Here is a 20,891-nt window from a genome sequence, read left to right on the forward strand (position 1 = left end):
GACAAGTGGATTCAATCCAAGCATTCAATTAGGATTTATATTTTTTCATTTTAATTTCATTTCATTTTAAAGGTGAGTCCATCATTTTATGTTTGATTACATTTTAGGAACTGCATTATCTTATTAATTGCAGACTTTTGCATTCAGTCTCCTACGTGACAAAAAAGTTACAATAAAAGTTTGATTGATTTAATAATGTTGAATGTTTTCTTTCACCCTCAGTGTAAAAAAGAAAACAGAATGGATTTGGGAAGGAGAAAATCAGCATGTTTCTTTATTTTGGGTAGGTTCTCACAATGATAAGAGAAACTTTTAGGGCAGGCCCAAATACATACATTTCGATATTTTTCATAATTTTAAAATAATGCTAAATGAAAAACATCAGAAATAATAATATCATGTATGATTGCTGTGTGGACACCAGCTAGTGGCTAACTGATCCGCCCATCGGTGCTAGTCCGATTCGGTTACTGTAGAGCTTCAATATAACCCGAAAGTTAACGAAAAACCACCGCTTCTACGACATTTGCACGGCCGTACAAGAACTATTCACCCGCAAAAGAGAAATCAGGCAAACGCTATTGTAGGGAACGGATCACCATATAAGAAAAAAAACATTTCTCCGGTTGTACTCAAGTTTATTAAAATACGGACCCGTTATTATTAGTAGGGAGAGCTTTTGGGCCTTTTTCCAACTTTGAAATAGCTGCTGAATACATTAATTGAAACCCTTCTAAACCCATTAACACTGCCTCTTGCCGCAATCCCTTTTATTATTATGGACGAAACAGACTAGTTGGAGCGCCACCATGGAAAACTAAATCCATTTCCCAAATACTCTAATACTAAATTGAGATTTAAATACCTACCTAATGACCGAACATCCAATTATTCAAATATTCTGGCCCAGCACTAGAAAATGAAAGGGTGTTTGTAGGACTTATAGCTGATGTGTTTAAGTAGGAATAAATGTAATTCCTATACACTTTAAGTAACATTTTCATGTATTTTTCCAAATGAAACAAAGTTGCCTTTCAATTGGCTTCCACTTCGACGATCGTATCAACGGAATCCAGCACCAGCATGTCACCAACCACTGGTGCATCAACATCAGCCGTTGGTTCTACAACAACAGCTGTTGTTTCTACAACCACTGGAGGGTCAACAACCACTGGAGGGTCAACCATCACTACTGGATTAACAATTGGTGGATCAACAACAATAGGAGGAACAATCACCACTGGAGGTTCAACCATCACTACTGGATCAACAACTGGTGGATCAATAACAACTGGAGGATCCATAACACCTGGAGCATCATCATCAACCACACAAGGTACAACAACTAGTAGTATTCAAACAAAATGTCAGTTAAAAGGTACCTGAAGTAAGATTTAAAAGCTATTATAAGAGTGTAATTGTTTAGACAAGGCCTTGCCACCCGTCAGCTAGTGAGTGAAATAGGATGAGAGATAATCATTTTTGACCAATTTGGGCATCTCAGAAGCAGAGATCTCACGAAAGACCCATGAACCAGGGGGTATTGTTTGAAGGGAGGGCCCACTGATTGTTTCACCAGGGGATAAACATTTCAGGACTGGATATCATAATACAGATATGATGGATTGAACCACATTGTATAACTACACATTCCAGAGTTACTGATTTAAAGATGTTTTAAATCATTAGAAAAAGCCTTTAAAGTTTTCCACCCTTCAAATTTTGCTTTTGCAGAAACTCCGACTATTACAACAACTACCAGTTCTCCAACAACTACTGCTGGATTATCAACTACCACTGGAGGATCAACAACCACTCGAGGATCCACAACGACTACAGGACCAACAACAACTGCAGAATCAACAACCACTGGAGGATCAACAACCACTGGAGGATCCACAACGACTACAGGACCAACAACAACAACTGCAGAATCAACAACCACTGGAGGATCAACCATCACTACTGGATCAACAATTGGTGGAGCAACAACCTTAGAAGGCATTATCACCACTGGAAGTTCAACCATCACTACTGGATCAACAACTGGTGGATCAATAACAACTGGAGGATTCACAACAACTGGAGCATCATCATCAACAACACAAGGTACAACAACTAGTAGAATTCAAACAAAATGTCAGTTAAAGGTGCCTGAAGTAAGACTTAAAAGCTATTATAACAGTGTAATTGTTAAAACACGGCTTTGCCACCTGTCAGATATTAGTGAGTAGGCTGTGAGATTATAATTTCTGACCAATTTATAATTTCTGACCAATTTGGGCATCTCAGGAGCAGAAATCTCACGAAACACCCATGAACAAGGGGATATTGTTTCAAGGGAGGGCCCACTGATTATTTCACCAAGGGATAAACATTTCAGGACTGGTTATCGTAATACAGATATGATGGATTGAACCACATTGTTTAACTACACATTCCAGAGGTACTGCTTTAAAGATGTTTTAAATCATTAGAAAAAGCCTTTAAAGTTTTCCACCCTTCAAATTTTGCTTTTGCAGAAACTCCAACCACTACAACAACTACCAGTTCTCCAACAACCACTGCTGGATTATCAACTACCACTGGAGGATCAACAACCACTGGAGGGTCAGCAACCACTGGAGTATCAACGACCACTGCAGTACCAACAACCACTGAAGGATCAACAACCACTGAAGTACCAACAACAACTGGAGAATCAACAACCACTGAAAGATCAACAACCACTGGAGGGTCAACCATCACTGGAGGATCAACAACCATTGCAGTACAAACAACCACTGCAGTACCAACAACCACTGGAGGATCAACAACCACTGGAGGATCCACAACCACTGCAGTACAAACAACCACTGCAGTACAAACAACCACTGCAGTACCAACAACCACTGGAGGATCAACAACTACTGCAGTACCAACAACTACTGCAGTACCAACAACCACTGGAGGATCAACAACCACTGGAGGATCAACAACCACTGGAGAATCAACAACCACTGCAGTACAAACAACCACTGGAGCATCAACAACCACAGAAGGATCAACAACCACTGGAGGATCAACAACCACTGGAGGATCAATAACCACTGGGGGTTCCACAACTGGAGGATCAACGACCAGTAGAGGACCAACAACAACTGGTGGAACAACAACTGGAGAAACAACATCCACAGGAGGACAAACAACCACTGGAGGATCAATAAGCACTGGAGTATTATCAACCACTGGAGGGTCAACAACCACTGGAGGACAAACAACCACTGGAGGATCAACAACCACTGCAGTACCAACAACCACTGGAGGATCAACAACCACTGGAGGATCAACAACCACTGCAGTTCCAACAACCACTGGAGGATCAACAACCACTGCAGTACAAACAACCACTGGAGCATCAACAACCACAGCAGGGTCGACAACTACAGGAGGATCAACACCCACTGGAGGATCAACAACAACTGGAGGATCAACAACCACAGGGGGATCAACAACCACAGGAGGATCCGTATCGACTGCAGGATCAACAACCACTGGAGGATCAACAACCACTGGAGGATCAACAACCACTGGAGTATCAACAACCACTGGAGGATCAACAACCACTGGAGGATCAACAACAACTGGAGTATCATCAACGACTACACAGAGTACAACAACAGGAGTAACAACAACAACAGGAGGATCAACAACCACTGGAGCATCAACAACAACAGGAATATCAATAACAACTGGAGGTTCAACAACCACTGAAGCCCCAATAATTACCCGTCCAGTTTTTGTTTTCACCGCAGTGATAATACAGATATTTATTCCTGCTTATAATGATAATACCTCATCCGCATATCAAGCACTTGAGACCGAAGTTGTGATAACGGTCAGTAAAAATTAATAATACTGGAACGATTATTTTATTTAATTCGCATTTTTCGAATAAATATAAAGTTAGAATGCTGAATTCATTTATTTTGCTTTCAGTTTAACGCAATCTACACAGCTCAATTTGGCGACCGGTTCATTCGGACAATTGTCATCGGATTCAGGTAACATTAACTGAGGAATTAATTAATTTCAATCTGTCCCTAAATGTTACAGAATCCAATTATCAAGAACCGTCTTTCACATACTATGTGACAAGACCTAACAATATTTTCTTCTTTTAACAAAGGATCCCTGCGACTCGATCGACCAATACTGAAGCAGAAGTAGAGCTTGAGTTTCAGCCAACTACTTCGTCACAACCGATCCCACAGGCTGACGATGTTCGAAGTACCCTGGTCGAAGGACTGAACAACCCAAACATAACCTCTAACCTCACTGTAGATGCGACAACCATTACGATCACAAGTATGTAAACCCTTTGCAGGATCTTTCATAACATTGTTCGCCTACAATTTGGGATAACAGCAACCACAGGGAATACAGACAGCCAATTGTAAAAATTTGGGGCTTCATTAAATACCATTTACTTTGGTTTTACTTGCTTGACAGGACTTTGAGGGGAAATGCAAGTTAATAAGTGCTACTCTTTGGTAAATACACATTTCTGAGGCAAATTCCATGTCTTCTACATTCTAGTAGTATTCAAACAAAATGTCAGTTCAAGGTGCTTTAAGTAAGCAGAAATCTGACGAAAGACTCATAAAAAGAGGGATATTGTTTGAAGGGAGCAACCACTGAATGTTTTACCAAGGCATAATAATTTCAGGGCTGGATATCGTAAAACAGATATGATGAATTTAACCACATTGTTTCACTATACATTTCAGAGTTACTGTTTTAAAGAGGTTTTAAATCATTACAAATAGCGTTCAAACTTTTCTGACCTTCAAATTTTGCCTTTGCAGAAACTCCAACTACTACAACAACTACCAGTTCACCAACGACTACTGCTGGATTATCAACAACCACTGGAGGTTCAACCACCACAGGAGGATCAACAACCACTGGAGGATCCACAATGACTGCAGGACAAACAACAACGGCAGGATCAACAACCACTGGAGGAACAACAACAACTAGAGGATCAACAATGACTGCAGGACCAACAACCACTGGAGAATCAACAACCACTGGAGGAACAACATCTACTGAAGTATCAACAACCACTGGAGAATCAACAACCACTGGAGGAACAACATCTACTGAAGTATCAACAACAGCTGGAGGATTAACAACCACTTCAGTACCAACAACCACTGGAGGGTCGACAACCACAGGAGGATCAACAACCACTGGAGGGTCAACAACAACTAGAGGATCAACAATGACTGCAGGACCAACAACCACTGGAGAATCAACAACCACTGGAGGAACAACATCTACTGAAGTATCAACAACAGCTGGAGGATCAACAACCACTTCAGTACCAACAACCACTGGAGGATCAACAAGCACTGGAGGATCAACAACCACTGGAGGATCAACAACCACTGGAGGATCAACAACCACTGAAGGATCAACAAGCACTGGAGGATCAACAACAGTTGGAGGATCAACAACCACTGCAGTACCAACAACCATTGCAGTACCAACAACCACTGCAGTACCAACAACCACTGGAGAATCAACAACAACTGGAGAATCAACAACCACTGCAGTACCAATAACCACTGGAGGAGCAACGATCATTACGATCACAAGTATGTAAACCCTTTGCAGGATCTTTCATAACATTGTTCGCCTACAATTTGGGATAACAGCAACCACAGGGAATACAGACAGCCAATTGTAAAAATTTGGGGCTTCATTAAATACCATTTACTTTGGTTTTACTTGCTTGACAGGACTTTGAGGGGAAATGCAAGTTAATAAGTGCTACTCTTTGGTAAATACACATTTCTGAGGCAAATTCCATGTCTTCTACATTCTAGTAGTATTCAAACAAAATGTCAGTTCAAGGTGCTTTAAGTAAGCAGAAATCTGACGAAAGACTCATAAAAAGAGGGATATTGTTTGAAGGGAGCAACCACTGAATGTTTTACCAAGGCATAATAATTTCAGGGCTGGATATCGTAAAACAGATATGATGAATTTAACCACATTGTTTCACTATACATTTCAGAGTTACTGTTTTAAAGAGGTTTTAAATCATTACAAATAGCGTTCAAACTTTTCTGACCTTCAAATATTGCCTTTGCAGAAACTCCAACTACTACAACAACTACCAGTTCCCCAACGACTACTGCTGGATTATCAACAACCACTGGAGGTTCAACCACCACAGGAGGATCAACAACCACTGGAGGATCCACAATGACTGCAGGACAAACAACAACGGCAGGATCAACAACCACTGGAGGAACAACATCTACTGAAGTATCAACAACAGCTGGAGGATCAACAACCACTGGAGGATCAACAATGACTGCAGGACCAACAACCACTGGAGAATCAACAACCACTGGAGGAACAACAAGCACTGGAGTATCAACAACAGTTGGAGGATCAACAACCACTGCAGTACCAACAACCACTGCAGTACCAACAACCACAGCAGTATCAACAACCACTGGAGAATCAACAACCACTGGAGTATCAACGACCACTGCAGTACCAACAACCACTGAAGGATCAACAACCACTGAAGTACCAACAACAACTGGAGAATCAACAACCACTGAAAGATCAACAACCACTGGAGGGTCAACCATCACTGGAGGATCAACAACCATTGCAGTACAAACAACCACTGCAGTACCAACAACCACTGGAGGATCAACAACCACTGGAGGATCCACAACCACTGCAGTACAAACAACCACTGCAGTACAAACAACCACTGCAGTACCAACAACCACTGGAGGATCAACAACTACTGCAGTACCAACAACTACTGCAGTACCAACAACCACTGGAGGATCAACAACCACTGGAGGATCAACAACCACTGGAGAATCAACAACCACTGCAGTACAAACAACCACTGGAGCATCAACAACCACAGAAGGATCAACAACCACTGGAGGATCAACAACCACTGGAGGATCAATAACCACTGGGGGTTCCACAACTGGAGGATCAACGACCAGTAGAGGACCAACAACAACTGGTGGAACAACAACTGGAGAAACAACATCCACAGGAGGACAAACAACCACTGGAGGATCAATAAGCACTGGAGTATTATCAACCACTGGAGGGTCAACAACCACTGGAGGACAAACAACCACTGGAGGATCAACAACCACTGCAGTACCAACAACCACTGGAGGATCAACAACCACTGGAGGATCAACAACCACTGCAGTTCCAACAACCACTGGAGGATCAACAACCACTGCAGTACAAACAACCACTGGAGCATCAACAACCACAGCAGGGTCGACAACTACAGGAGGATCAACACCCACTGGAGGATCAACAACAACTGGAGGATCAACAACCACAGGGGGATCAACAACCACAGGAGGATCCGTATCGACTGCAGGATCAACAACCACTGGAGGATCAACAACCAATGGAGGATCAACAACCACTGGAGTATCAACAACCACTGGAGGATCAACAACCACTGGAGGATCAACAACAACTGGAGTATCATCAACGACTACACAGAGTACAACAACAGGAGTAACAACAACAACAGGAGGATCAACAACCACTGGAGCATCAACAACAACAGGAATATCAATAACAACTGGAGGTTCAACAACCACTGAAGCCCCAATAATTACCCGTCCAGTTTTTGTTTTCACCGCAGTGATAATACAGATATTTATTCCTGCTTATAATGATAATACCTCATCCGCATATCAAGCACTTGAGACCGAAGTTGTGATAACGGTCAGTAAAAATTAATAATACTGGAACGATTATTTTATTTAATTCGCATTTTTCGAATAAATATAAAGTTAGAATGCTGAATTCATTTATTTTGCTTTCAGTTTAACGCAATCTACACAGCTCAATTTGGCGACCGGTTCATTCGGACAATTGTCATCGGATTCAGGTAACATTAACTGAGGAATTAATTAATTTCAATCTGTCCCTAAATGTTACAGAATCCAATTATCAAGAACCGTCTTTCACATACTATGTGACAAGACCTAACAATATTTTCTTCTTTTAACAAAGGATCCCTGCGACTCGATCGACCAATACTGAAGCAGAAGTAGAGCTTGAGTTTCAGCCAACTACTTCGTCACAACCGATCCCACAGGCTGACGATGTTCGAAGTACCCTGGTCGAAGGACTGAACAACCCAAACATAACCTCTAACCTCACTGTAGATGCGACAACCATTACGATCACAAGTATGTAAACCCTTTGCAGGATCTTTCATAACATTGTTCGCCTACAATTTGGGATAACAGCAACCACAGGGAATACAGACAGCCAATTGTAAAAATTTGGGGCTTCATTAAATACCATTTACTTTGGTTTTACTTGCTTGACAGGACTTTGAGGGGAAATGCAAGTTAATAAGTGCTACTCTTTGGTAAATACACATTTCTGAGGCAAATTCCATGTCTTCTACATTCTAGTAGTATTCAAACAAAATGTCAGTTCAAGGTGCTTTAAGTAAGCAGAAATCTGACGAAAGACTCATAAAAAGAGGGATATTGTTTGAAGGGAGCAACCACTGAATGTTTTACCAAGGCATAATAATTTCAGGGCTGGATATCGTAAAACAGATATGATGAATTTAACCACATTGTTTCACTATACATTTCAGAGTTACTGTTTTAAAGAGGTTTTAAATCATTACAAATAGCGTTCAAACTTTTCTGACCTTCAAATTTTGCCTTTGCAGAAACTCCAACTACTACAACAACTACCAGTTCACCAACGACTACTGCTGGATTATCAACAACCACTGGAGGTTCAACCACCACAGGAGGATCAACAACCACTGGAGGATCCACAATGACTGCAGGACAAACAACAACGGCAGGATCAACAACCACTGGAGGAACAACAACAACTAGAGGATCAACAATGACTGCAGGACCAACAACCACTGGAGAATCAACAACCACTGGAGGAACAACATCTACTGAAGTATCAACAACCACTGGAGAATCAACAACCACTGGAGGAACAACATCTACTGAAGTATCAACAACAGCTGGAGGATTAACAACCACTTCAGTACCAACAACCACTGGAGGGTCGACAACCACAGGAGGATCAACAACCACTGGAGGGTCAACAACAACTAGAGGATCAACAATGACTGCAGGACCAACAACCACTGGAGAATCAACAACCACTGGAGGAACAACATCTACTGAAGTATCAACAACAGCTGGAGGATCAACAACCACTTCAGTACCAACAACCACTGGAGGATCAACAAGCACTGGAGGATCAACAACCACTGGAGGATCAACAACCACTGGAGGATCAACAACCACTGAAGGATCAACAAGCACTGGAGGATCAACAACAGTTGGAGGATCAACAACCACTGCAGTACCAACAACCATTGCAGTACCAACAACCACTGCAGTACCAACAACCACTGGAGAATCAACAACAACTGGAGAATCAACAACCACTGCAGTACCAATAACCACTGGAGGAGCAACGATCATTACGATCACAAGTATGTAAACCCTTTGCAGGATCTTTCATAACATTGTTCGCCTACAATTTGGGATAACAGCAACCACAGGGAATACAGACAGCCAATTGTAAAAATTTGGGGCTTCATTAAATACCATTTACTTTGGTTTTACTTGCTTGACAGGACTTTGAGGGGAAATGCAAGTTAATAAGTGCTACTCTTTGGTAAATACACATTTCTGAGGCAAATTCCATGTCTTCTACATTCTAGTAGTATTCAAACAAAATGTCAGTTCAAGGTGCTTTAAGTAAGCAGAAATCTGACGAAAGACTCATAAAAAGAGGGATATTGTTTGAAGGGAGCAACCACTGAATGTTTTACCAAGGCATAATAATTTCAGGGCTGGATATCGTAAAACAGATATGATGAATTTAACCACATTGTTTCACTATACATTTCAGAGTTACTGTTTTAAAGAGGTTTTAAATCATTACAAATAGCGTTCAAACTTTTCTGACCTTCAAATATTGCCTTTGCAGAAACTCCAACTACTACAACAACTACCAGTTCCCCAACGACTACTGCTGGATTATCAACAACCACTGGAGGTTCAACCACCACAGGAGGATCAACAACCACTGGAGGATCCACAATGACTGCAGGACAAACAACAACGGCAGGATCAACAACCACTGGAGGAACAACATCTACTGAAGTATCAACAACAGCTGGAGGATCAACAACCACTGGAGGATCAACAATGACTGCAGGACCAACAACCACTGGAGAATCAACAACCACTGGAGGAACAACAAGCACTGGAGTATCAACAACAGTTGGAGGATCAACAACCACTGCAGTACCAACAACCACTGCAGTACCAGCAACCACAGCAGTATCAACAACCACTGGAGAATCAACAACCACTGGAGTATCAACGACCACTGCAGTACCAACAACCACTGAAGGATCAACAACCACTGAAGTACCAACAACAACTGGAGAATCAACAACCACTGAAAGATCAACAACCACTGGAGGGTCAACCATCACTGGAGGATCAACAACCATTGCAGTACAAACAACCACTGCAGTACCAACAACCACTGGAGGATCAACAACCACTGGAGGATCCACAACCACTGCAGTACAAACAACCACTGCAGTACAAACAACCACTGCAGTACCAACAACCACTGGAGGATCAACAACTACTGCAGTACCAACAACTACTGCAGTACCAACAACCACTGGAGGATCAACAACCACTGGAGGATCAACAACCACTGGAGAATCAACAACCACTGCAGTACAAACAACCACTGGAGCATCAACAACCACAGAAGGATCAACAACCACTGGAGGATCAACAACCACTGGAGGATCAATAACCACTGGGGGTTCCACAACTGGAGGATCAACGACCAGTAGAGGACCAACAACAACTGGTGGAACAACAACTGGAGAAACAACATCCACAGGAGGACAAACAACCACTGGAGGATCAATAAGCACTGGAGTATTATCAACCACTGGAGGGTCAACAACCACTGGAGGACAAACAACCACTGGAGGATCAACAACCACTGCAGTACCAACAACCACTGGAGGATCAACAACCACTGGAGGATCAACAACCACTGCAGTTCCAACAACCACTGGAGGATCAACAACCACTGCAGTACAAACAACCACTGGAGCATCAACAACCACAGCAGGGTCGACAACTACAGGAGGATCAACACCCACTGGAGGATCAACAACAACTGGAGGATCAACAACCACAGGGGGATCAACAACCACAGGAGGATCCGTATCGACTGCAGGATCAACAACCACTGGAGGATCAACAACCACTGGAGGATCAACAACCACTGGAGTATCAACAACCACTGGAGGATCAACAACCACTGGAGGATCAACAACAACTGGAGTATCATCAACGACTACACAGAGTACAACAACAGGAGTAACAACAACAACAGGAGGATCAACAACCACTGGAGCATCAACAACAACAGGAATATCAATAACAACTGGAGGTTCAACAACCACTGAAGCCCCAATAATTACCCGTCCAGTTTTTGTTTTCACCGCAGTGATAATACAGATATTTATTCCTGCTTATAATGATAATACCTCATCCGCATATCAAGCACTTGAGACCGAAGTTGTGATAACGGTCAGTAAAAATTAATAATACTGGAACGATTATTTTATTTAATTCGCATTTCTCGAATAAATATAAAGTTAGAATGCTGAATTCATTTATTTTGCTTTCAGTTTAACGCAATCTACACAGCTCAATTTGGCGACCGGTTCATTCGGACAATTGTCATCGGATTCAGGTAACATTAACTGAGGAATTAATTAATTTCAATCTGTCCCTAAATGTTACAGAATCCAATTATCAAGAACCGTCTTTCACATACTATGTGACAAGACCTAACAATATTTTCTTCTTTTAACAAAGGATCCCTGCGACTCGATCGACCAATACTGAAGCAGAAGTAGAGCTTGAGTTTCAGCCAACTACTTCGTCACAACCGATCCCACAGGCTGACGATGTTCGAAGTACCCTGGTCGAAGGACTGAACAACCCAAACATAACCTCTAACCTCACTGTAGATGCGACAACCATTACGATCACAAGTATGTAAACCCTTTGCAGGATCTTTCATAACATTGTTCGCCTACAATTTGGGATAACAGCAACCACAGGGAATACAGACAGCCAATTGTAAAAATTTGGGGCTTCATTAAATACCATTTACTTTGGTTTTACTTGCTTGACAGGACTTTGAGGGGAAATGCAAGTTAATAAGTGCTACTCTTTGGTAAATACACATTTCTGAGGCAAATTCCATGTCTTCTACATTCTAGTAGTATTCAAACAAAATGTCAGTTCAAGGTGCTTTAAGTAAGCAGAAATCTGACGAAAGACTCATAAAAAGAGGGATATTGTTTGAAGGGAGCAACCACTGAATGTTTTACCAAGGCATAATAATTTCAGGGCTGGATATCGTAAAACAGATATGATGAATTTAACCACATTGTTTCACTATACATTTCAGAGTTACTGTTTTAAAGAGGTTTTAAATCATTACAAATAGCGTTCAAACTTTTCTGACCTTCAAATTTTGCCTTTGCAGAAACTCCAACTACTACAACAACTACCAGTTCACCAACGACTACTGCTGGATTATCAACAACCACTGGAGGTTCAACCACCACAGGAGGATCAACAACCACTGGAGGATCCACAATGACTGCAGGACAAACAACAACGGCAGGATCAACAACCACTGGAGGAACAACAACAACTAGAGGATCAACAATGACTGCAGGACCAACAACCACTGGAGAATCAACAACCACTGGAGGAACAACATCTACTGAAGTATCAACAACCACTGGAGAATCAACAACCACTGGAGGAACAACATCTACTGAAGTATCAACAACAGCTGGAGGATTAACAACCACTTCAGTACCAACAACCACTGGAGGGTCGACAACCACAGGAGGATCAACAACCACTGGAGGGTCAACAACAACTAGAGGATCAACAATGACTGCAGGACCAACAACCACTGGAGAATCAACAACCACTGGAGGAACAACATCTACTGAAGTATCAACAACAGCTGGAGGATCAACAACCACTTCAGTACCAACAACCACTGGAGGATCAACAAGCACTGGAGGATCAACAACCACTGGAGGATCAACAACCACTGGAGGATCAACAACCACTGAAGGATCAACAAGCACTGGAGGATCAACAACAGTTGGAGGATCAACAACCACTGCAGTACCAACAACCATTGCAGTACCAACAACCACTGCAGTACCAACAACCACTGGAGAATCAACAACAACTGGAGAATCAACAACCACTGCAGTACCAATAACCACTGGAGGAGCAACGATCATTACGATCACAAGTATGTAAACCCTTTGCAGGATCTTTCATAACATTGTTCGCCTACAATTTGGGATAACAGCAACCACAGGGAATACAGACAGCCAATTGTAAAAATTTGGGGCTTCATTAAATACCATTTACTTTGGTTTTACTTGCTTGACAGGACTTTGAGGGGAAATGCAAGTTAATAAGTGCTACTCTTTGGTAAATACACATTTCTGAGGCAAATTCCATGTCTTCTACATTCTAGTAGTATTCAAACAAAATGTCAGTTCAAGGTGCTTTAAGTAAGCAGAAATCTGACGAAAGACTCATAAAAAGAGGGATATTGTTTGAAGGGAGCAACCACTGAATGTTTTACCAAGGCATAATAATTTCAGGGCTGGATATCGTAAAACAGATATGATGAATTTAACCACATTGTTTCACTATACATTTCAGAGTTACTGTTTTAAAGAGGTTTTAAATCATTACAAATAGCGTTCAAACTTTTCTGACCTTCAAATATTGCCTTTGCAGAAACTCCAACTACTACAACAACTACCAGTTCCCCAACGACTACTGCTGGATTATCAACAACCACTGGAGGTTCAACCACCACAGGAGGATCAACAACCACTGGAGGATCCACAATGACTGCAGGACAAACAACAACGGCAGGATCAACAACCACTGGAGGAACAACATCTACTGAAGTATCAACAACAGCTGGAGGATCAACAACCACTGGAGGATCAACAATGACTGCAGGACCAACAACCACTGGAGAATCAACAACCACTGGAGGAACAACAAGCACTGGAGTATCAACAACAGTTGGAGGATCAACAACCACTGCAGTACCAACAACCACTGCAGTACCAGCAACCACAGCAGTATCAACAACCACTGGAGAATCAACAACCACTGGAGTATCAACGACCACTGCAGTACCAACAACCACTGAAGGATCAACAACCACTGAAGTACCAACAACAACTGGAGAATCAACAACCACTGAAAGATCAACAACCACTGGAGGGTCAACCATCACTGGAGGATCAACAACCATTGCAGTACAAACAACCACTGCAGTACCAACAACCACTGGAGGATCAACAACCACTGGAGGATCCACAACCACTGCAGTACAAACAACCACTGCAGTACAAACAACCACTGCAGTACCAACAACCACTGGAGGATCAACAACTACTGCAGTACCAACAACTACTGCAGTACCAACAACCACTGGAGGATCAACAACCACTGGAGGATCAACAACCACTGGAGAATCAACAACCACTGCAGTACAAACAACCACTGGAGCATCAACAACCACAGAAGGATCAACAACCACTGGAGGATCAACAACCACTGGAGGATCAATAACCACTGGGGGTTCCACAACTGGAGGATCAACGACCAGTAGAGGACCAACAACAACTGGTGGAACAACAACTGGAGAAACAACATCCACAGGAGGACAAACAACCACTGGAGGATCAATAAGCACTGGAGTATTATCAACCACTGGAGGGTCAACAACCACTGGAGGACAAACAACCACTGGAGGATCAACAACCACTGCAGTACCAACAACCACTGGAGGATCAACAACCACTGGAGGATCAACAACCACTGCAGTTCCAACAACCACTGGAGGATCAACAACCACTGCAGTACAAACAACCACTGGAGCATCAACAACCACAGCAGGGTCGACAACTACAGGAGGATCAACACCCACTGGAGGATCAACAACAACTGGAGGATCAACAACCACAGGGGGATCAACAACCACAGGAGGATCCGTATCGACTGCAGGATCAACAACCACTGGAGGATCAACAACCACTGGAGGATCAACAACCACTGGAGTATCAACAACCACTGGAGGATCAACAACCACTGGAGGATCAACAACAACTGGAGTATCATCAACGACTACACAGAGTACAACAACAGGAGTAACAACAACAACAGGAGGATCAACAACCACTGGAGCATCAACAACAACAGGAATATCAATAACAACTGGAGGTTCAACAACCACTGAAGCCCCAATAATTACCCGTCCAGTTTTTGTTTTCACCGCAGTGATAATACAGATATTTATTCCTGCTTATAATGATAATACCTCATCCGCATATCAAGCACTTGAGACCGAAGTTGTGATAACGGTCAGTAAAAATTAATAATACTGGAACGATTATTTTATTTAATTCGCATTTCTCGAATAAATATAAAGTTAGAATGCTGAATTCATTTATTTTGCTTTCAGTTTAACGCAATCTACACAGCTCAATTTGGCGACCGGTTCATTCGGACAATTGTCATCGGATTCAGGTAACATTAACTGAGGAATTAATTAATTTCAATCTGTCCCTAAATGTTACAGAATCCAATTATCAAGAACCGTCTTTCACATACTATGTGACAAGACCTAACAATATTTTCTTCTTTTAACAAAGGATCCCTGCGACTCGATCGACCAATACTGAAGCAGAAGTAGAGCTTGAGTTTCAGCCAACTACTTCGTCACAACCGATCCCACAGGCTGACGATGTTCGAAGTACCCTGGTCGAAGGACTGAACAACCCAAACATAACCTCTAACCTCACTGTAGATGCGACAACCATTACGATCACAAGTATGTAAACCCTTTGCAGGATCTTTCATAACATTGTTCGCCTACAATTTGGGATAACAGCAACCACAGGGAATACAGACAGCCAATTGTAAAAATTTGGGGCTTCATTAAATACCATTTACTTTGGTTTTACTTGCTTGACAGGACTTTGAGGGGAAATGCAAGTTAATAAGTGCTACTCTTTGGTAAATACACATTTCTGAGGCAAATTCCATGTCTTCTACATTCTAGTAGTATTCAAACAAAATGTCAGTTCAAGGTGCTTTAAGTAAGCAGAAATCTGACGAAAGACTCATAAAAAGAGGGATATTGTTTGAAGGGAGCAACCACTGAATGTTTTACCAAGGCATAATAATTTCAGGGCTGGATATCGTAAAACAGATATGATGAATTTAACCACATTGTTTCACCATACATTTCAGAGTTACTGTTTTAAAGAGGTTTTAAATCATTACAAATAGCGTTCAAACTTTTCTGACCTTCAAATTTTGCCTTTGCAGAAACTCCAACTACTACAACAACTACCAGTTCACCAACGACTACTGCTGGATTATCAACAACCACTGGAGGTTCAACCACCACAGGAGGATCAACAACCACTGGAGGATCCACAATGACTGCAGGACAAACAACAACGGCAGGATCAACAACCACTGGAGGAACAACAACAACTAGAGGATCAACAACCACTGGAGGATCAACAACCACTGGAGGATCAACAACCACTGGAGGATCAACAACCACTGGAGGATCAACAACCACTGGAGGATCAACAACAACTGGAGGGTCAACAACCACTGGAGGATCAACAACCACTGGAGGATCAACAACCACTGGAGGATCAACAACAACTGGAGGGTCAACAATGACTGCAGGACAAACAACAACGGCAGGATCAACAACCACTGGAGGGTCAACAACCACTGGAGGATCAACAATGACTGGAGGGTCAACAATGACTGCAGGACAAACAACAACGGCAGGATCAACAACCACTGGAGGGTCAACAACCACTGGAGGATCCACAATGACTGCAGGACAAACAACAACGGCAGGATCAACAACCACTGGAGGGTCAACAACCACTGGAGGATCAACAACCACTGGAGGATCAACAACCACTGGAGGATCAACAACCACTGGAGGATCAACAACAACTGGAGGGTCAACAACCACTGGAGGATCAACAACCACTGGAGGGTCAACAACAACTAGAGGATCCACAATGACTGCAGGACAAACAACAACGGCAGGATCAACAACCACTGGAGGGTCAACAACCACTGGAGGATCAACAACCACTGGAGGATCAACAACCACTGGAGGGTCGACAACCACAGGAGGATCAACAACCACTGGAGGATCCACAATGACTGCAGGACCAACAACCACTGGAGAATCAACAACCACTGGAGGAACAACATCTACTGAAGTATCAACAACAGCTGGAGGATCAACAACCACTTCAGTACCAACAACCACTGGAGGATCAACAACCACTGGAGGATCAACAACCACTGGAGGGTCAACAACCACTGGAGGATCAACAACCACTGGAGGATCAACAACCACTGAAGGATCAACAAGCACTGGAGGATCAACAACAGTTGGAGGATCAACAACCACTGCAGTACCAACAACCATTGCAGTACCAACAACCACTGCAGTACCAACAACCACTGGAGAATCAACAACCACTGGAGAATCAACAACCACTGCAGTACCAATAACCACTGGAGGAGCAACGATCATTACGATCACAAGTATGTAAACCCTTTGCAGGATCTTTCATAACATTGCTTGCCTACAATTTGGGATTACAGCAACAACAGGGAATACAGACAGACATTTTGAGGCTTCATTAAATACCCTTTACTTTGGTTTTACTTGCTTGATAGGACTGTGAGGGTAAATGCAAGTTAATAAGTGCTACACTTTGGTAAATACACATTCCTGAGGCAAATTCCACGTCTTCTACATTCTAGTAGTATTCAAACAAAATTTCAGTTAAAGGTGCTTTAAGTAAAATTAAAAAGCTTTTTAGAGTGTGTAACTTTTAGACATGGCTTTGCCACCTATCAGCTATTAGTGAGTGAAATGGGCTGGGAGATAAAAATTTCTCACCAATTTGGGCGTCTCAGAAGCCGAAATCTGACGAAAGACCCATAAAAAGGGGGATATTGTTTGAAGGGAGCACCCGATGAATGTGTTACCAAGGCATAATAATTTCAGGGCTGGATGGCGTAAAACAGATATGATGGATTGAACCACGCTGTTTCACTATGCATTTCAGAGTTACTGTTTTAGAGAGGTTTTAAATCATTAGGAAAAGCCAGAACTTTTCTGCTCTTCAAATTTTCGGACCAACCTGGGAAATCTCAGGAGCAAGTCTGGTTTCGAAAACGTTCCATCCTTCATGTTTTGTTATTGCAGGAGAACCAAATGTTCTTACGACCACTGGATCACCAACGACTGCCGCCCCGACTGCCGCTGTGACGGCCTCCGCAGGGCCCGTTGCCTCCGCTGCACCACAACTCACTTCCCGGCAGGTGGTGTTCAGATCGGCAGGAGAAACCTTCACAAATGATCTATTGAACTCATCTTCTGCTGCGTTTATTGCCCGAGCAACGCTCTTAACAACACAAGTAAGACGACATGAAAACATGTTTTTAATGCACTACTGTTACCCAAGTTTTGTGTCAGCCTTTGTTACTGTTTCAATGACGATGCCAAAGTACGTCCCAAAGCAGCACAAGCCGATCTATATCGATCTGTTCATCTTATTTTGAAAGACAATAATGAAGCATTTGGTTCACGACAGGATTCAACAAATTATTTCCTATGTATTTCCACAGCTCGAACCCTTTTTCAGTCGGAGTTTGGGCTCCTTTAACAGCATAAACGTGGTATCATTCAGGTAAGCGTCCATTTGTGACTACTCGATACCTCAACACAGATAATAATATAATAATCATAATAATGAATTCAATTTATGTAGTGACTTTCAAACTCAAGGACGCTTGATACATATATCATAATCTTAATCACGAATATCATGTTGTCCTCTCTTCCTCCTCCTCAGCGATGGGTCGATCATCAACACCCTAAACGTTTTCTTCAATTCAAACTCAGTTCCTGATGGCCTTCAGATTTTAAATGTGTTCACCACTGCAGCGCAAAGCATCACAGCCTTCAACATTGAGACCAGCAGTATAACTGTGCAGGGCCTAACAGGTAAGAAACACATGGTCAACCAGTGCCCTCTCAATTCTATCTCTGAACCTTTTTCTCTTGTTTTACATTGTTGTATGTTTTTTTTGTTTCAGTTTCAACCGGAGTCACCCACAAGAGCAGTGTCCTCACTGCATTAGTGTTAGTGGCTCTATCCTGGTCTCTGTCCAGACAGAGTTAGTGTCGGCTTGTCCGTCTCCTCAACCTTGGGATGCACGATAAATATATGTCTGATTAATTATCGGAAAGGAGGTGTCGATAGGATCTATTGGGCTGCATTATAGATGATGTGTATGTTCCAAATGATATGTATTAAGGGAGTACGATAAATGTGATTTTCTCAGGTAATGAATTTATACTGGATGGGCTTTGAAGGAATATAGAAAGATTTCAATTGATTTAAGTTATTTATCTGATGCATGCATGTAGGCCTATTCATTTGGCTTATTCATCCATATTGTATTCTGTGAGATTATATTGCCTTTAAATACCAGTATCCTTATAAATGAAGCCATCGTTATAGGTTATTTTGAATTATTATTACCGAAATTAAGTGGGATGAAGCAATAAAACAAATAATAATAAACTTTCATTTTAATATTACTATTCTTATTGATGTTAAGTACTTTGAACCTGTTCCTAATTCTTTTGATTTATTTATATTGCCCTCTCTGTATCAGAGCTTTAGAATTAGAAACTGCAGTACCCAGCATTCCCCTCCCGCCAGCAATTCCCAGGAAAGGAAAAAGCATGGATAAGTGTTAACAACAGAAGCCCTGTTGTTGCCTCTCGTACTACTACTTTGTTGGGGCTGTAATCAATCCGACATAATTGCGGCGTAATTCGGACCAGCACATGCCGATGTCGGCCGAAATATATACATAGTTAATTCTTCAAATATTTTTCACCGCAGCGGCGGAAGCGCGGCCATCTGAAGTGCCATCTGGGGCAGGGGAACAGATGGCTCGGCCAAGCTGCGCCGCAGGTCCCGAATGAACAGTGTTGACACCAGTGCTGAAGTCTGAGGTCTTTGGTAACAAGACCTCATGTCTCAGTCATGGCACAGCAAATAGGTTGAATATATATCACTACTTTATGAATGCTTTTATGTAGCTCTTAGTGGGCCCCTAATACAGTACTTGAAAACGTTCAAGAAATTCAGCCTTGGTGCAAAATTACAGCCACTACAAGTCCGTTTTTTAGAGGCGGGTCAAGGTGGAGGGTGTTGGGGTGTGGCCCTGAGGAGCTTGAGGCCACGGTACAATGCACTCTTGTTTACAGTGGATATTTCTCAATTGCGAGGCTCACACAGCTTTTGGCCGTGTTCTGTAAATATTCTAGAATACTCCGGGTGCTCAGTCCTTGAGCTCTATATCTAAATAATATCCTATCATAGCCTGCATAGATATCTAGATCATATAATACATATTATCACGGCCAAAAGCTGTGTGCGCCTCCAGACGATATTATGATTCTCAAACGACTGCGTCGGGTTCTCGGACATCTCCTGGTTCTTCCACTTCAACATCAATCTGAAGTAGACTGAACCGCGACATGGAGGAGAAAGGGATTGTTTCCCGCCATTGTTG

General features: G+C 42.2%; 4 protein-coding genes across 5 annotated transcripts; all 4 read left to right on the forward strand.

Moving 5' to 3' along the window:
- The first annotated feature begins 219 nt into the window (after positions 1–219).
- Positions 220–2,801, forward strand: LOC132475600 (bifunctional endo-1,4-beta-xylanase XylA-like). Its single transcript, XM_060076826.1, has 4 exons — positions 220–283; positions 1,028–1,336; positions 1,735–2,109; positions 2,523–2,801. The coding sequence occupies exons 1-4, from the start codon at positions 267–269 to the stop codon at positions 2,659–2,661; spliced, it is 840 nt and encodes a 279-aa protein (XP_059932809.1). The 5' UTR covers positions 220–266; the 3' UTR covers positions 2,662–2,801.
- A 1,459-nt stretch (positions 2,802–4,260) lies between these two features.
- Positions 4,261–8,951, forward strand: LOC132445721 (bifunctional endo-1,4-beta-xylanase XylA-like). The gene is made up of 5 exons (XM_060035836.1): positions 4,261–4,269; positions 7,035–7,785; positions 7,887–7,951; positions 8,077–8,255; positions 8,756–8,951. The coding sequence occupies exons 1-2, from the start codon at positions 4,261–4,263 to the stop codon at positions 7,659–7,661; spliced, it is 636 nt and encodes a 211-aa protein (XP_059891819.1). The 3' UTR covers positions 7,662–7,785; positions 7,887–7,951; positions 8,077–8,255; positions 8,756–8,951.
- Positions 8,169–12,861, forward strand: LOC132445722 (bifunctional endo-1,4-beta-xylanase XylA-like). Its single transcript, XM_060035838.1, has 5 exons — positions 8,169–8,177; positions 10,943–11,693; positions 11,795–11,859; positions 11,985–12,163; positions 12,664–12,861. The coding sequence occupies exons 1-2, from the start codon at positions 8,169–8,171 to the stop codon at positions 11,567–11,569; spliced, it is 636 nt and encodes a 211-aa protein (XP_059891821.1). The 3' UTR covers positions 11,570–11,693; positions 11,795–11,859; positions 11,985–12,163; positions 12,664–12,861.
- Positions 12,862–14,164: 1,303 nt separating this feature from the next.
- LOC132475538 (uncharacterized) lies at positions 14,165–19,891 on the forward strand. 2 transcript variants are annotated; one of them, XM_060076719.1, is made up of 7 exons: positions 14,165–15,601; positions 15,703–15,767; positions 15,893–16,071; positions 18,505–18,716; positions 18,927–18,988; positions 19,154–19,305; positions 19,398–19,891. In XM_060076719.1, exons 1-7 carry the CDS (start codon positions 14,180–14,182, stop codon positions 19,481–19,483), a joined length of 2,178 nt encoding a protein of 725 aa, XP_059932702.1. In that variant the 5' UTR covers positions 14,165–14,179; the 3' UTR covers positions 19,484–19,891. The 2 variants fall into 2 exon arrangements, with proteins under 2 accessions (XP_059932702.1, XP_059932701.1); XM_060076718.1 differs by lacking the exons at positions 14,165–15,601; positions 15,703–15,767; positions 15,893–16,071 and adding an exon at positions 17,371–17,834.
- Positions 19,892–20,891: the final 1,000 nt, after the last annotated feature.

The sequence above is a fragment of the Gadus macrocephalus genome, chromosome 17, assembly GCF_031168955.1.
Source record: "Gadus macrocephalus chromosome 17, ASM3116895v1".
Classification (NCBI taxonomy): Eukaryota; Metazoa; Chordata; class Actinopteri; order Gadiformes; family Gadidae; genus Gadus; species Gadus macrocephalus.

Bases quoted from the DNA above. Each gene is read 5' to 3' on its own strand.
- LOC132475538 (XM_060076719.1), top strand. From the start codon at position 14,180: ATGACTGCAGGACCAACAACCACTGGAGAATCAACAACCACTGGAGGA. The intron at 16,072-18,504 runs GTATGTAAACCC...TTGTTATTGCAG, and splicing joins GACAACCATTACGATCACAA to GAGAACCAAATGTTCTTACG. The intron at 19,306-19,397 runs GTAAGAAACACA...TTTTTGTTTCAG, and splicing joins AACTGTGCAGGGCCTAACAG to TTTCAACCGGAGTCACCCAC.
- LOC132475600 (XM_060076826.1), top strand. The intron at 1,337-1,734 runs GTACAACAACTA...TTGCTTTTGCAG, and splicing joins ATCATCATCAACCACACAAG to AAACTCCGACTATTACAACA. The intron at 2,110-2,522 runs GTACAACAACTA...TTGCTTTTGCAG, and splicing joins ATCATCATCAACAACACAAG to AAACTCCAACCACTACAACA.